The sequence below is a fragment of the Colobus angolensis genome, unplaced genomic scaffold (assembly GCF_000951035.1).
Source record: "Colobus angolensis palliatus isolate OR3802 unplaced genomic scaffold, Cang.pa_1.0 Scaffold419, whole genome shotgun sequence".
Lineage (NCBI taxonomy): Eukaryota > Metazoa > Chordata > Mammalia > Primates > Cercopithecidae > Colobus > Colobus angolensis.
Window position 1 is genome coordinate 2,278,854 of NW_012117588.1, and position 17,385 is coordinate 2,296,238.

The 17,385-nt window shown below is 39.5% G+C and overlaps 1 protein-coding gene across 4 annotated transcripts in view; it reads left to right on the forward strand.

The window, feature by feature from the left end:
- Window positions 1-17,385, forward strand: part of SMARCA2 (SWI/SNF related, matrix associated, actin dependent regulator of chromatin, subfamily a, member 2) — a 183,601-nt gene that overhangs the window by 82,856 nt on the left and 83,360 nt on the right. For all 4 annotated transcript variants that reach the window (XM_011956472.1, XM_011956473.1, XM_011956474.1 and 1 more), the window contains exons 20-24: window positions 2,095-2,202; window positions 2,811-2,897; window positions 7,029-7,075; window positions 9,437-9,603; window positions 15,636-15,799. In XM_011956472.1, the coding sequence (XP_011811862.1) occupies window positions 2,095-2,202; window positions 2,811-2,897; window positions 7,029-7,075; window positions 9,437-9,603; window positions 15,636-15,799 (573 nt within the window). The remainder of the gene's footprint in view (window positions 1-2,094; window positions 2,203-2,810; window positions 2,898-7,028; window positions 7,076-9,436; window positions 9,604-15,635; window positions 15,800-17,385) is intronic.

Here is a 17,385-nt window from a genome sequence, read left to right on the forward strand (position 1 = left end):
AAATGGTATTTCTAGTTCTAGATCCTTGAGGAATTACCACACTTTCTTCCACAATGGTTGAACTAGTTTACAGTCCCACCAACAGTGTAAAAGTGTCCCTGTTTCTCCACAACCTCTCCAGCGCTTATTGTTTCCTGACTTTTTTATGATCGCCATTCTAACTGGTGTGAGATGGCATCTCATTGTGGTTTTAATTTGCATTTCTTTGATGGCCAGTGATGATGAGCATTTTTTCATATGTCTGTTGGCTGCATAAATGTCTTCTTTTGAGAAGTGTCTGTTCATATCCTTCACCCACTTTTTGATGGGGTTGATTTTTTCTTGTAAATTTGTTTAAGTTATTTGTAGATTCTGGATATTAGCCCTTTGTCAGATGCATAGATTGCAAAAATTTTCCCCCATCCTGTAGGTTGCCTGTTCACGCTGATGGTAGTTTCTTTTGCTGTGCAGAAGCTCTATAGTTTGATTAGGTCCCATTTGTCAATTTTGGCTTTTGTTGGCATTGCTTTTGGTGTTTTAGACATGAAGTCCTTGCCCATGCCTATGTCCTGAATGAGTCTCACTCTGTCACTCCAGTGCAGTGGCACGATCTCGGCTCATTGCAACCTCTGCCTCTTGGGTTCCAGCGATTCTCCTGCGTCAGCCTCCTGAATAGCTGGGATTATAGGCACACACTACCACGCCTGGCTAATTTTTGTATTTTTAGTAGAGATGGGGTTTCATCATGTTGGGCAAGCTGGTCTGGAACTCCTGACATCGTGATCTGCCCACCTCGGCCTCCCAAAGTGCTGGGACTGCAGGCATGAGTCACCACACCTGGCCAAATTATGGAAATTTTTTATATTAAAGAAAAAGAGAAGTACTTTAAACATATAACATGATCAGTTTTCTAAAACACAAAGCCTGTGTGAAATGCATACTTATTTATTAATCTTGGAGATTTTTCTTTCACCTGGCCAAGAAGGTCATTAAAAACTGAAGCATGTTTTTGGAGGGTTACTTACACTTCTCAACTTTTCTGTCAAAGAGCGAGCTTTGCTCTAATCTCATTTGATGCATCAAAATGTGTGGCCAAAATCTATTAATTGTGGTTCCATTTGGTCTGACAGATTCCTTCTAAAGTAACAATTGAATGAATATTCAAGTTCTTTGTGACCTCTTCTCCCTGGCCTTCAGAGCTGCAAATAATGTGATCATTTTAAATCAGTTTATTAAACATTAGCTTGCTGATTTACTTTTAATCACATTCTGCATATTTCTAGGCATTAATCTGATGTTTATTATGGAAATTGCACATTTGTGTTCTTGGGATTCTTTTTTAAATAAAGAAAAACAATGGTAGGAAATAAGGCAGATTTTCTGTATTAGGAGTATGATAAAGTATACAGGTGTGTGATAAACCATGAGCATGTGAATTCCCCTTAACTTTGTAAAATTGGATTTTGATGGTATTTCAACTGGAAGCACAGGAGGCCTTGTCCTCCTTTAGATGGCCATAAAGTAGTGTCTAACTGTGGATTAATTTCTCTCTTCTGCCTGTTCTCACTAGGTTGCATCCTGCCATTTCTCAAGAGTAGAAGTTAACGGTAGTCACCCTAGGGATGTTATAAATCTCACTTTTAGACTAGTATTAGAGATACCACATGTGACCATTTAAAAATGTTTCACGAAGAAAATCACAGGATATTTGTCAGTCACTGCTTTTCCTAAAACCGTTCTGTTCATAGGAAAGGAAGTATAATTGGGAAGTGAAGGAAATACTAAAAATACCCCATATTGAACATTTTTGAATTTGAACAGTTTGTAAGCCATTCTCTCTCTCAAATTTGGAACCAAGTCCAGAAATTTCAGAAAACATGACCCCAGCATCAATTACATATAACCTTTGGAAGCTCCCACCATCATAATGGTACCTTTAACAATGATGACTCTGGTCTCTTCTAACACCCCCATCTCACCCCGCACTCCATGAATCCAAGAAAAAGAAAGAGAGACACCTTTGTGCTTCCAGGAGTGACACTGATTCAGCAGTCTTCTTGGAACTGGCGCCTTCTCCTTCCCGCTCTTGCCTACTTACTGTTCTCTTTTCCGCAGGTGGAATATGTGATCAAGTGTGACATGTCAGCTCTGCAGAAGATTCTGTATCGCCATATGCAGGCTAAGGGGATCCTTCTCACAGATGGTTCTGAGAAAGATAAGAAGGTATGTTGCGGAAGATGATGCAACGCAAGGTACTGTGATATGTATTCTCATGGCTGTGACATTGAATATTCACAGGAAGCATCCCTGCTAATGCTGATTTGTTAAAGTAAATCACTGGACCTCCTTTGAGCTATTATAGCTGCCAAAGATAATCTCTTCACCTCTTAGCTGCATTGGGGCAGGAAGAAAGAAGGAATATGTTCACATTACCAAAATAGTTAGCTCTGCTTATGTCAATTTTGCAGCAAATATATTCTGCCTAAATGTGGGGTGGCATTTTAGAAGGTTTTAAAATCCAGTTTCACTCCCTGGGCATCTGTTCTGTGCTTCTGTGTTCTGGAGTCCTACGGAATAGACAGTCATGTCACAAAGCCATTGACTAGACATAATTCTTCAAGGTTCACTTTTTTTGTAGGATAAGTTAATCACAAGAAAGACATTATATCTAACTTAGGAACTGCTATATAATTAAAGAAGCTTTAAACCACAAGGTGTGTAGGTGACTGAGAAAACCTTTGGTCCTTTGTATAAGAAGCCCAGTTTAAAAGATCTGCAATGTCTGACCAGTTAATAATTAGTTTTATTTTTCTCTTTCCACTGATTCTTAGGGGAAAGGAGGTGCTAAGACACTTATGAACACTATCATGCAGTTGAGAAAAATCTGCAACCACCCATATATGTTTCAGCACATTGAGGTAAGTCTGTATTGTATGTGTTGAGCCTGATTGTGCTAACATACTAATGCTAGTTAAAAAAACGAACAAACAAAACAAAAACCAAAATAGGTTTAAAACATGTTGGTGGAAGTTGAGATGACATGATCTGATAGCGCGACAAGCAGAATTAACAAACATGAGTATTCTTGTTATGGGTTCTCATTGGCACCAAGCATTTGAGCACCTGGAATTTTATAACCAAGAGTTTAAAGTGGAGAGAAAATGTTGTAAGCAGTGGCTCGCTTGTGTGGGTTTGGGTAAGTACTGTGAATTACCTTGTTATAGTAGGAGCTCTGAAATTGAAGATAATGATAAATACATTCAGCTTCCTCAGAAGAATGCTGTGAAAAATATTAAAATAACATATTTATGACTGCTAAAGAGAAAGATTTTCTTTAAATATTTTCTTTGTAAAAGACACTGGCTTTAGTCTGTTACTTTGACTTATATTTTTCCTTTCTTGTTTCTGTCGTAATGATGTAAATCCATGCTTTCATCCTGATGCTCAGGTCTCTAGAAAGCTGTTTTGCAGGGAAAGGACATTTTCTGCCATGTTCACTCCATGTGAATAAGTTTCCTAAATTGACAGTGTTTCACCCCAGTCAGAGCAATTGACTGGAGCAGGAATGAAAAGGAGCCACAATTGTATTCCCCATTTGTCATTGCTGCTGCTGAGGCAAATGGTCCTGGTGGCAATTATTTGCCAGGGCAGTGCCTACTTTCTACTGCAAAATGGGCAGGAGACATAGAGAACATCACTGCAGGGCTCCAGTGTCTGCATCAATTTATTTTAAAAAATACATAGAAACTTCTGGAGAGTTAAAACTTAATCACAGTATAAAAATTGAGTTGGAGCACTCTTCTTTTCGAATATTCTTTTTTCTCCCTTATTTTTGGCAGTTGTACCTGTCAGGTCAGAGTATTCGTTGCACCATATCTGCGTGCCAGAATTCTTTTCTAGCTGTGCTGGATAATTGGAAAGATTTCTGACAGTGCTATTGCCTTCAAGTCCATAGGAGAAAGTATCCACAGACACTGGGGAGAGTACCCACAGCCATAGGAGAGAGTGTATGGGCGTAGAGGAGAATATCCATAGATATAGGGGAAAGTATCTACATACATCGAAGGAAAACGACAACAGCAACAACACTTAAAGAATCTCATGGCTGGGTGCGGTGGCTCACTCCTGTAAGCCAAGCACTTTGGTAGGCCGGGGCAGGCAGATGACCTGAGGTCAGGAGTTCGAGACCGGCCTGGCCAACATGGTAAAACCCCGTCTAAAACTACAAAATTACAAAACTACAGAATTACAAAACTACAAAAAATTAGCCCTGTGTCATGGCAGATGCCTGTAATCCCAGCTACACAGGAGGCTGAGGAAACAGAATTGCTTGAACCTGGGAGGTAGAGGTTACAGTGAGCCAAGATCATGCCATTGCACTCCAGCCTGAGTGACAAGAGCGAAAGTCGGTCTCAAAAAAGAAAAAAAGTCTCACTAGTAAGTCATAATTATTTACATGTATTGTTGAAGGGGAATGCAGTGGCCAAAAATGAGTTCATATCCACTAGGTCACTTTGTAACTGTGAACTGGGGTACGTCACTCAGATTCTCCATGCTATAATGTGCTTGATTTGTAAACAGAGGTAATAATAGATTATAGGACTGGCAGGAGGACCAGCTTTTAAACAATAACATGTGAAGCATCTTGTAAACTGATGTCGTGTTATATCAGATGTAAGGCACCAATGAATTGGTAGTGGGCGTAGGTTGGGTTGAGAGGAGCTGGGAAAAAGGTCTAATGATGAAACTGTCTGGGGTTTTGTTAGTCTAACCTGTTGCCCACCATCCCATTTTTTTCTGAAAACAATTTTAAGACATATATGGTAATCTATGAGGGCCTTGAGGGACTTAGGAATTTTGAAGATTAAGCAGCAATCTTACTTCATTTTGGTTATCATAAAAGAAATGATCCCGTCAGCCATGCTGGGCTAAGTAGGGAAGGAAGGGAGATGATGCCTTCTGTTCTCCAGCTTCAGTCTGGAGGGTGGGAAAGGATAGAGGAGGAGTGGGATCATGAAGGAAGCGAAGTTTAAGGTGCATGCCCTTCGGTACCTACATATTGACATTTTAAGTAGCAGTTGGTAGAAAGGCAGACTTTGATTTGCAATTTTTTTTAACAGAAAAACTCTCAGGAGTCTATTCCTAGAAACGAGATCCACAGTTATGGCAAATCTAGTGACAACTATGGAACAGAGGTGGTGTGTGAATTTACCTTTGTTGTGTTTCGTTTGCTACACACCCTTTGTTCATACTAAATCCTACCAGATGCTCAGCCTCAAAATGGGTCTCACTGCGTACCTGGGGACCTTCAAACTCAAGAAATGAAAACAGTATTTTTAACATGGTGCTGTTACCTAATCTCCAACAGCATCCATTGACACCCTCTCTTTGGTTTTCACAATCCTGCTTGGAGACAGGGATAGGGCCTAATGGAGACTATGGGCTTGGTTCTAGGGGATGGAGGTGAGGTATTGGCCACAGTCTATCCTGTTAATTTTGCCACAGGACTGGAGCTTACCATAGATGATGAGCATATTTGAGAGTACTGTTGAGCCCAGAGGGAAAGATCTGGTGCCATTGGAGGAATCACTGCAGGGATCCAGGGAGGAGGGAAGGCAGAAAAGGGAGACAGCCGGTGGCTGATGTGAAGGTGTAACCTGCTTTCCATTCCCACCGATGGTTGCCATTCCCATAAAGTCAGAATGGAGAAATGCATGGAGAACAGTCATGTATTTCTTCCTGTGAATCAGAAAGGAGGGAGTTAGAGTTATGTGATTACACTCTGTATTCTGAAAACAGAAGCCAGACACCTGAGGGATGCTGTACATCTAGGACCTTATTTGTAACGGAGGAAAGCACAGTATAGAAGAGATGTTAGGATTTCACCAAACTGACCAGGCATGGTGGCTCATGCCAGTAAGCCTAGCACTTTGGGAGGCCAAGGCAGTCAGGTCACTTGAGGTAAGGAGTTTAAGACCAGCATGGCTAATGTGGCAAAACCCTGTCTGTACTAAAAATACAGAAAATTAACCAGGTGTAGTGGCACATGCTGTAGTCCCAGCTACTCAGGAGTCTGAGGCAGGAGAATTGCTTGAACCTGGGAGGCAGAGGTTTGCAATGAGCTGAGACCGCACCACTGTACTCCAGCCTGGGCAACAGAGTGAGACTCTGTCTGAAATAAAAAAAAAAAAAAAGGAAAAGAAAAGAAAAGATTTCACCAAACTAAGAATTAGAATACGTAATCACCATTATTTTTATTGCTAATTTTTTCCACAATGCCTATTGTATTAGTCCGTTTTCATGCTGCTGATAAAGGCATACCTGAGACTGGGCAATTTGTAAAGAAAAAAGGTTGAATGAACTCATACTTCACATGGTTGGGGAGGCCTCACAATCATGGCAGAAGGCGAAAGGAACATCTTACATGGTGGCAGGCAAGAGAGAGTGAGAGCCAAGTGAAAAGGGAAACCCCTTATAAAGCCACCAGATCTCGTGAGACTTACAACCACGAGAACGGCTTGGGGGAAACCTTCCTGAGGATTCAGTTGATTCCCCCAGGGTCCCTCCCACAACACACGGGAATTATGGGAGCTACAATTCAAGATGAGATTTCAGTGGGGACACAGCCAAGTCCTATCACATGTATTTATATATACATATTAATTCTGATTTGCTTGTATTGTGCTCTTATAGTCTAGACTCTGAACTCCTTGAGTTCAGACCCACCCTAGAGGGTGGATCTCCAAAAACAACTATTGGCTCAGCTATGGGCCAGTGGGTGCTCAGTGACTGTGTGATGGGTAAACTAACTCTGTTATCTGCGAGTCTAGAGACTAGAAGAAACTCACAGGATACATTTCTGGTGGAACAAAAGTCTGCATGCAATATACTGAATTTCTCGTTCATTATATATGTAAGTTTTTTTGCTTATTCCTTAATTATTTTGTTTTAACTATAGAAATAGGTAGGATAACCTCACTAAAAGAGTAATCATTAAGTTAATAATTACATTTTTTTAAATCATTTTTTTCTCTCTCTCTCTTTTAAAGGAATCCTTTGCTGAACACCTAGGCTATTCAAATGGGGTCATCAATGGGTAAATCTCAAAATTTTTTTTCTTTTAAAAAAAATGTTGTTGGCCTTACATAAACTCCTCCTCTCTACAGTGTTTCCTCTTGTGCAAATACATACTTCCAGCCCTCTAAGTGCTTTTCAGTGGAGAAGTTAACCAAAACGATATCAGCATTCTCTTTTACTTTACTGGCATAAATTATTACTTGCCTTAAGCAAGTGGCTATTCAAAGGACATAGATCTTATTTAATAGACTTAATAGTATCCTAGTGTTCAAAAAATGTTGTTGAAGTTTCAAAGGTTTGTTATTTATAACCAAAAGTATAGCCTGGGCCTGAAGAGAATTTATCTTATTAAATTTCACATTGACGTTTGATATTAATGTACATGAGAAGAAATTTCTCATCTGCTGCAAATGTTTACAGTTTTATAGTCATTTGTTAGAGTATGGTCTGTGTAAGAAATGTTTTTCATTAGCAATGGATGTTAAAGAGAATCTTGACTTGCAACAACAAAAATGAACACTGCCTTAACAGAAAGTCTATGTGTGTGTGTGTGTGTGTGTGTGTGTGTTGCAAATTTGAAAAATTTAGTATTAGGATGTAGTCATCATTCTTGGATGCCAAGGGCAGACAGTTTCACTGGGCTAAGAACCAGGAACTATAACCTATCCAGAAGCAGTGCTGCTAAGCTTTCCCTGCCTCTTCTTGCCTCTCTCTCCTCTGCGTTCTATGGTTACTCCTGCTCCCATCAGCTTGGCCAGGGTTGCGTGGAGAAAACACGGCTATGGGGTATTTGGAGAACAGTTCTCAGAGTGGGGAATGGACATCAGGAAGACATACGTTTGAAAATGTGTCTGTTAGAAATAACATATCCTGTGTCATAAAATCAACTACCAGATGATACATTCCAGTACTATAGATTACATGTGCACTGGCAAGTTTTCTAAACAGTATCGCCTAGAATTCAGTTTTAATTGTATAACACAGCCCTTTTGATAAAAGAAAAATAAGGGTGAACTGTAGAGGGAAAAGGCCATACTTTAGCCTTTCTTCATATCACAGCATCTTCTCCATCTCATACTCCCATCGTGTTTTTGACTTGTACTTCTACAGTAATCCAAGACTCTTGTCCTCCCCTAGTCCATTCTTACACGATGTCCATAGTGATCTTATAAAAAGGTATGCCAGACCCCATCACTCCCCTGCTTAAAACCCATTGATGGCTTTTCATTGCACTGAAAATGAAAATGTTCAGTGTAGCTCATAGAGCCCTACAGAGTCTATCCCTAATCTCATCCTCCACCTCTCTGTCTTCATCTCCCAGTATTCTGTCCTCACTTCTGTTTAAGCCATGCTCACCGGTTGTTTGTTTGTTTGTTTGTTTTTCAATTTCTCAAATTCTTCTGTCTCCTTTACCCCTCAGGACCTTTATGCATGCTCTTTCCTCACCCTGGAATCTCCTCCTCTCCACCCCAGTGCCCCCATTCTTCACCTAGATGCCTTTTTACTCATTATTTCAGGTTTTAGCTAAAATGTTAGCTCTTCAGGGAGGTCACCTCCAACACTCTAAACCAGTGGTTGGCAAACTTTTTCTGTAAAGAGCCAGATTGTAAATATTTTCAGCTTTGTGGGCCATAAAGTGTCTGCCACACCTGCTCAGCACAGCCTCTGTAGCATGAATGCAGCCAGAAAACAGAGATGAGTGAGTGTAGCTGTGTCTGTTTTTATTTATAAAAACAGCAGACTGGGGCCAAAAGTTGCCAAACTGCTCTGATCTAAAGAAGGCATCACATGTTGCTGTGGATTTTCTCATTGGAACTTGTTATTTTTATGGTATTTATTATAATTTGTAATTACCCATTTAGTAAAATGAGACTCTATTTTGCTTATTATTATATACATGGCTAGCACTGTACTTGGTACATAGTAGGTGATCAATAAATATTTAGATGAATCTTAAGTGCCCTGAATTAACAATTTAAAAATGTATATAATTAATAAGGAAGGATTTACAGAAACATGGCATATATGCACTCACGCGCGTGTGTGAGAGAGAGAGAGAGAGAAAGAGAGAGGGCAAGGAGAAAGAATAGACTGTGAAAGTATTAAGAACATGTAAGTGGTTCCTTTTCTTTTTAGAACCTGTTAATCATACCTAGTATATGCAATGCACTTTTCATGGGTTTTTATGAATATATTTTCTTTTTCTGCTAAATATTCTCATTGCTTTGGAGTTCATATTCATTCATTCATTCATTCATGTCACAGTCACTTATTGAATGTTTACTGTGTACAAAGGATTACATGAAAAACAAAGCAATGCTGGATTTTTCAAGAAGACAGAAGTAATACTGTCTTCTTGTTTTGCATTTTTTGGGTTCAGGGCTGAACTGTATCGGGCCTCAGGAAAGTTTGAGCTACTTGATCGTATTCTGCCAAAATTGAGAGCGACTAATCACCGAGTGCTGCTTTTCTGCCAGATGACATCTCTCATGACCATCATGGAGGATTATTTTGCTTTTCGGAACTTCCTTTACCTACGCCTAGATGGTAAGTGCATAAGGCATTAGGCTCAGAAGCCATACTACTGAAAATGAAGGGATAATGGGCACTTAGATCCATTCTCAGCCAAAAAGAAGGGGTAAAATTGAAGAATTGACTAGCAGCATCGGGTGCAATTTTTTGCATCCTTAAGCTTTAAATAAGCTGACCTCATTTGTGCAGCTGCATAGCCCACATATAAACCAACACAAATGAGTTTAGGGTCACTTATGAGTATCTAAATAAAATAAAATTAAACTAAACTAAAATTTTGAAATCTTCCTTGCTCTTAAAATTGATTGTTACCTATGTGCCAAACATATAGAATACGTTGACACACCTTTACCTTTTTCAGTTAAAGGTATATTTTAAGGGGATAAAGGCTATGTCACTTTTCTTTGTAACAATACTCATTAAGTTAAGATTATATTTACCATTAAAGCGCCTCTCTTTCTAAATAAGACATATCCACATATATTGTTAAGAGACGTGACTTCATTGTTTCCTGGATTCTGCAAGCTATGTAAAATATTTGCCTGGTTTTAAGAGTGAAATTTAAATACCATGTCCTAAAAATTAGTAAGAAAAAATATTAGTGGAAGAAAATATGATTTTAGGGATAATCCCTAAATTATTTTACGATTTGGATATCAGCCATAATATATTAGAGGTTGAAAGTGTCAGCATTTATACACAATGGCAGGGCATAAATATGGCATTCAAAGAGTAGTAAGTAGGAATAGAAGTTAATTTACAGTCAGGATGCTATTTAATCCCTGGGTAGAAAAGAGGATACTACTAATACCGGTATTTATCTAATGCAGTATTACTATTGTTAAATGGGAAATTTAAGGTTTATGTTTCATTAAAAGACTTTATTTTCAATCCAACATTTTGTTTCCTTTTGCCCTTAATTGAATGTAATTGGATATAAACCAAACTCAGACTTGCCGTATGTTCTCTGACTTAAGGTTTTAGGTGAATTCTCTTTATGGTCTGCCTCTTAGGGTATTATTAATTAATTTTCAAATTAATTATACCATTTGACAAACTTGATTTTTTTATTTTATTTTATTTTATTGTTTTTATTGAGACAGAGTCTCACTCTGTCACCCAGGCTGGAATCCAGTAGCATGATCTCAGCTTACTGCAACCTCCGCCACCCAGGTTCAGGTGATTCTCCTGGCTCAGCCTCCTGAGTAGCTGGGATTACAAGCATGTGCCACCATGCCCGGCTAATTTTTTTGTGTGTATTTTTAGTGGAGATGGGGTTTCACCATGTTGCCCAGGCTGGTCTCGAGCTCTTGACCTCAAGTGATCCACCTGCCTTGGCCTCCCAAAGTGCTGGGATTACAGGCATGAAAATTGATTATTTAAACCCCTTTACCTCTCCCCTCCAAATTACTTAACCAATGAATGGTTAAGTAAATGTGAATTCTGAGTTCACAAATACAGTCCTATTAGGCACAGTTTTTCTCTGTTGGCAAATTTCCTTTATTGTTTCTTCTTCTTTGACTGGATCCCTGCCTCCGAAAAGGGGGGAAAATTCAGCACTCTTCCTTCAAAAGATAAACTGTCCTTTACCTGCTGCTCAGGTGAGGGGCTGTGGGGCTCTATTTTCCCCTGAACTGACAGCCCCACACAGGTGTCCTGCATAACTATCACTTGCTACTTTGTGGCATTTCATTTCCAATCTCAGGTCTCTGAGGACTGCTCCTTTGGAATATTTGCATCTATCAGACTGGTAAGAGTGACTTCCTGGAAACAAATTGCTTTCATGTTTTCTTGTCAGCCTGAGAGGTTCTCTTTAATCATTTGTTGGCTGCTGTCCTTTTGTTATTAATAATAATAGTCACAACAGTTAACATGTATGGAACACCTACTCTGTGTGGGACTCTGGGCCAAGCATTTCATGTGCATTATTAATTTGATTTTCTCAATAAATAAGCTACTGTTACCCTGTCAATCAGTGTGCCACTATGATGCCCACTTAATAGATGAGAAAAACCAGGTTTTAACTTGGATCTCTTTGATTCCAGATTAGCTCAGTTTTAGCAGATCCAGAGAGGTATACCCCATCTCTGAAAATACAGGCTGCTTCTCTAGCTACAACATTTTAAGCATGATTTTGAACTTATTTAAAATTTTCAGTTGAGTAATTGCAAACCACCATGCACTAGAGATACAGGATGGATGAACTATTCACTGTTCCTGCTCTCAGAGTCCTTACCATTAGGTGGAAGGAGACAGACAAGCAAATTGCCTAACATGTTACAGATGGAATTGAAAAGGCATATTTCCATAAGAAAGAGCAGCCATTCCTTTTAAGGGTGGACAGAACTAATGGACAAACAATCAGTGTACACACAGATAAGTTAGTGCACACACTTCTGGCTGAACCCCCTTCTGTCCCCCATCCCACCACCCAATTATTAAAATGACTTCAGATTTTCACTCCTGAATTTGATGTGTCAGATTTTGACTTTAGGGGAAAAAAATCACTTGACAAGAGCTAAGCAGAAATTTTCTGCAAAGATTATGGTTGCATGAATAGATTTAGCTAATACTCCATTAGAGTTTTTGTTTTTACTGGAAATGATTTTTGAGTGAGAGCAAGTGGTGCTCTCTCTTGTTTTATCCCAGAAGTCAATACTTTCTAAAAGTCACTGAAGCTAAGTTAAAATTAGTCATCATGAAAGTCTGACAGTGTGTTCCTTCTGGTAAATTCTGTAATTTTCAACACACTTGCCCTATTAATTGTATTCTTATAATTGGTTATGTATCAAAGTCTGAAAGACCATGAAACTGATGTTAGTATTGAGCACATTAAATCTTGTGCCACTTGCAAAGAGTGTCTGCCTTTAGATAGACTCTTACATGGTGGTTTGAATCTCCCTGAACAATATTAAAAAGATTGCTGATGATCAGCAAAGATCTTGACTTGGAAATCTTTGACGGAAGTGGTTTTCTAGCAAATTCTAAACCCTGTGATAAGAAATGCCATTGTTTTGTATGAAAAATGACTTAATCTTTTTTATTGTTTTTTTGTAATTTGTCAAGTTCCCAGCTATTTATACAGTTTATTTTATTTTATTTTATTTCATTCTATTTTGTTGAGACGAAGTCTCACTCTGTCGCCCAGGCTGGAGTGCATCTCAGCTCACTGCAACCTCCACTTCCTGGGTTCAAGCGATTCTTGTGCCCCACCCTCCCGAGTAGCTGGGATTACAGATGTGTGCCACCATGCCCAGCTAATTTTTGTATTTTTAGTAGGGACAGGGTTTTATCATGTTGGCCAGGCTGGTCTTGAACTCCTGACCTCAGGTAATCCATCCACCTTGGCTTCCCAAAGTGCTGAGATCATAGGCGTGAGCCACCGTGCCTGGCCTATACAGTTTAAATACACACCAGATACATGGTTGGCCTATTTGCTTGAGGTATCTGGTATAGGGTCTGAAAACTCCTTTGACCAAATAATTTTATTTGGATATTCCTTTTGTTTTTCAGTGCTTTATTTTGCATGTAAGGTTATTTCATCCCAGTAGGCATTGGTTGTATTTATATCTTATGTTACTGGCAAGATCCACGTCTGTTCTGCCCACGTGCAGTAAATCTATCACTGTGACACAGGTTTTGCAAAGGAGAAAAGATTTATTCACAAGGGAACCAAGCAAAAAGATGGAAGAACAACTCTACCTCCCTGAAGATAAGACTTAGGGATATTTATGGGGTAAGGAAGTGGGGTGGTGTAAGGCACAGGGAAAGGTGATTGGCAGTGGGGAAAAATGAAGTCACAGGTTCATTCTACACAAGCGTAGCCGGGGTTCATGGTGTTTCCGAGGACATACATGCAGAAAATGGCAGTGTTAGTGTGATCTGATGGTGGAGTTCTTGGCTCTCCAACATCGAAAGGCCATCTCTTGGGCACTTGTGCTCAGGCCTAGTTTAAGGGTCAGTGGTGTCAACCAGTTTGAAGTGGATAGAGCTGGCCAAAGTTCCTGAAAAAAAAACTGAAGTAACCATTGCCATGGTGACATATGCATGTTATCTGTAAAGTAGCCAGTGAAGGTCAAGTTTGAGCATTCAGCAGCAAGACCTTCAGCTACCGCAGCCTTCAGCTTCACAGAAAAAGAGAAAACAAAAATAATAGAAAGCAAGAAACCAAAAGCATGCAGGGCAGGCAGACCTGATGAGATTAACTGTTTGGTTTTAGTCCATGTGATTATCAGCTGGTTCATTTTCAGTTAATCAAAAACGGTTGAACTTCTATCCTGAGAGGATAGATGTGTATAGTTTTTGTACCCAGTTGTCAGAAACACAGATGCCATGATCTCTTCTTTCCCCATTTTAGAAGGAATTTTTGGTTTCTGTGGCTTTTCATTCAGTTTAAGGCAGAGGAGAAATATGTGAACCATTAATCATGTGAGTAATTTTAAAAAAAATTCTTGCAGCTGGAAAGATGATAGAGGTTTCATGGCAGAACAGAACATATCTTCCATTAGCATCGTGAACAGATAGTTCACCATGATCTCAGAAAGCCAATTCTGAAAATAAAAGAAAAAAGAGCCACACACTTGAAAGCTCACTCATCAAAGCATGTTTAGTGCTCCTCCTCCAAAATCTAAACTCAGACAACTGATTGTGTCGGACCTCACCAGTTCACTAAACTCGAAACCTAACGTAGAAAGTAAATTGGGTCTAAAGAATGTGACTCCATTAAATGAGGAGAGCCCCCAAACCCCTCATTCCTAATCCTTGTTTGCTGTATGCAGGGAAGTGATTTGTCTTCTGCCTCCTCAGGAGGGCATTTGTTATTTGTATTCAATGTGAAAAACAGATTGTCCCCGATTTTGAGAACTTGGCCCTCATAGTAACTTGATTCATTAGCTGTAGTCACTTAAATGTTTTAATCCTCTGAAATAAATTGCTGGTATGTTTTCATCCTTAAAAAAAGAACAGCATGTAAGAATAATATTTGAATAGCAGCCGGTCAGGGACTATCATGTAACATGCATATATATTTCCCAACAACCTAAAGCCTTTTTTCAAAATTCAGCGTCTAAGTGTTTCTGGTGAAATATGTTCAGATGGAATACTGGTTTTTTTTTTTTTTTTTTTTTTTTTTCTTTTTTTTTCTTCCCTTCCACAATGCACTTCATGAAATGGCTGGGTAAATACATTACACATACATAATATGTGATTGAGTGGCTCATCTGAAATGCAAGAATGCCCCAAAAGTGAGCACCAGACTCTAAAGTTTGGTCCTCTCTGCTTATTCACTCTTTTGGAGCCTCCTCAGACCCCATGGGGCAAACCACACCCAGGTATTTAAGATGCTGCTCTGTTTAGTTGGTTTTGATTTAGTATGCTTTGAACTCAACAGAGCAGGATGTTAACGTGAGAAACAGACTAAGAGATTTCTTGTTTTTTGTTTCTCACGGGGGATTATTGTGGCTTTAAGTCTTGCTAAAAAGGATAAAATTATTCCATTTGCAAAAAAAAAAAAAAAATTTCATTCATAATTTATGTTTTTACCAAACGGACCATACTTCAATAAAAATGGTAAAGCAGTAGAAAAGAACTTTCCTTTTTTTCTATTTTCTTGGCATAAAAAAGTCCTTGCTTTAATGCCTATTGGCAAAGTTTCTTTAAGCCATTATTACAGTTTTAAGTGCACGTGTGTGTGAGAGAGAGCAAGAGGGAGAGAGAGGAAGTGTGTGTGTATTCTTAAAATTATTTGTTGTTATAAACCACAGAAATAAATCCAAAAAATGTTTTCATTGTTTTAGGTGAAAGTAAGGATTTTGTAAAATGTGTAAAGTTACAAAGATGCCTCGTCAGAAGTGTTTAAGCTCTGTCTTTTTTTTGTAATTGCAAAATGTTCAAAGATTTCTTCCAGAAGTACAAAGCCCTGGAAATTACCTCATCAGTGTTAGGAGGAGTCTGGGTATATTTCTCGAAGGAAGCAAGCTTTTTTGTCTCGTTCTGTGCCATTTTCAGACAAGAGTTAATTGGCAAATTAATTTTTCTGATCCCCTTAGGCACCACCAAGTCTGAAGATCGTGCTGCTTTGCTGAAGAAATTCAATGAACCTGGATCCCAGTATTTCATTTTCTTGCTGAGCACCAGAGCTGGTGGCCTGGGCTTAAATCTTCAGGCAGCTGATACAGTGGTCATCTTTGACAGCGACTGGAATCCTCATCAGGTCTGTATGTCCCACTCAGGTGTCCAGGCCTCCCTCTGGAGAGCAGCTAAAAGATGATCAGTTTCATTATTCACATTTACGGGACAGAACAAATATCTAAACAAGTGGACCGGTGCTTTCTTGGAGCCAATTCTGGCTGTTTTCTCATCTCCCTTAGAGCATAGATACGAAGTCCCACATATGCCTTTGAAGAGCTGAAGTTTGAGGTAGACAAACTTAGTTTCTGCTTAGTTTTAATCCCATCTCTTGGGATTGCCATTGAACAAAGTATATTTAATGAAGGATAAATCAAAAATGTTGTAAAATCATAGCAATAAGAACAATAGCAACCATCATTTATGAGCCCCTTAATCTATGTCAGCCTCTTGGGCATTTTTTCATTCAGTTTCACAACAACCCTGTCAGACAGTTAATATGATTTGAATCTTTGCAGTTAAGGAAACTGAATCCTAGGCAGGGTAAGTAACTTTCCCAAGGCCAGTTAGTATTATGGTAGTTAACCTTTTATTTTGTGTTTTGTTTAAAGTCATCATCAAAACATATTCTAATGAGCATTTATTGTTGTAAAGCTCTTTTAGCCAGGTAAGTTCAGGGCTATCCTATTAAAGCAGTACTTTGATTTTTTTTTTTTTTTTAATTGAGTGGGTCTTTTATGGCACTGGTTTTCTAAATAACTCTGGGAGGTGAGGCATCTGCCTGTAGGATATTGGGTAGGATGATATTGGTCAAGTTTTGATTCATACTGGAGCAAATGTTGAATTCAAAACAGTAAAAATGAAGACGAGGTGTGGTGGCTCATGCCTGTAATCCCAGGACTTTGGGAGGTCGAGGCAGCAGGATTGCTTCAGTCCAGGAATTTGAGACCAGCCTGGGCAACATGGTGAAACCCTGTCTCTACAAAAAAATACAAAAATTAGCTGGGCACAGGGGCACTTACACCTGTAGTCCCAAGTTCCTCAGGAGGCTGAGCTGGGAGAATTGCTTGAACCTGGGAGGCAGAGGCTGTAGTGAGCTGTGATCGTACCACTGCCCTCCAGCCTGGGCAACAAAGCAAGACCATGTCTCAAAAAAAAGCAAAAAGAAAATGGCAACTCTCACATAGGAGTGTGAATTCTACATCAGCTTTTCCTAGGCTCCTCACTGAGCCCTGGTTTTCTCAACAGTAACACTATCTCACTGGGTTGTGAAGATTGAGTGGCAATGCCGTATAGCGTCACTTTTGGCAGGAAATAGAATTCAGGGGTACATTAGGATTCTAAGGGAGCTTTTAAAAAATATACATGCCTGCTTTCTGTTCCCTCCCACCCCACCCTAGTTTTCTTATTCAGTGGAGCTAGGGGCTTCCTTTGAGCACTCCCAGGAGATTCTGAAATAGATTCTCATACAGATGAGGACCACTGATTTAAAGACTCAACTGTGGGTCCAAACCACCAACACTGGGCCACTGCGTGTACTTACCATTCTCTGTAGGTGAATAAATTAAGGTGACTATTGGCCGGGCGCGGTGGCTCAAGCCTGTAATCCCAGCACTTTGGGAGGCCGAGACGGGCGGATCACGAGGTCAGGAGATCAGACCATCCTGGCTA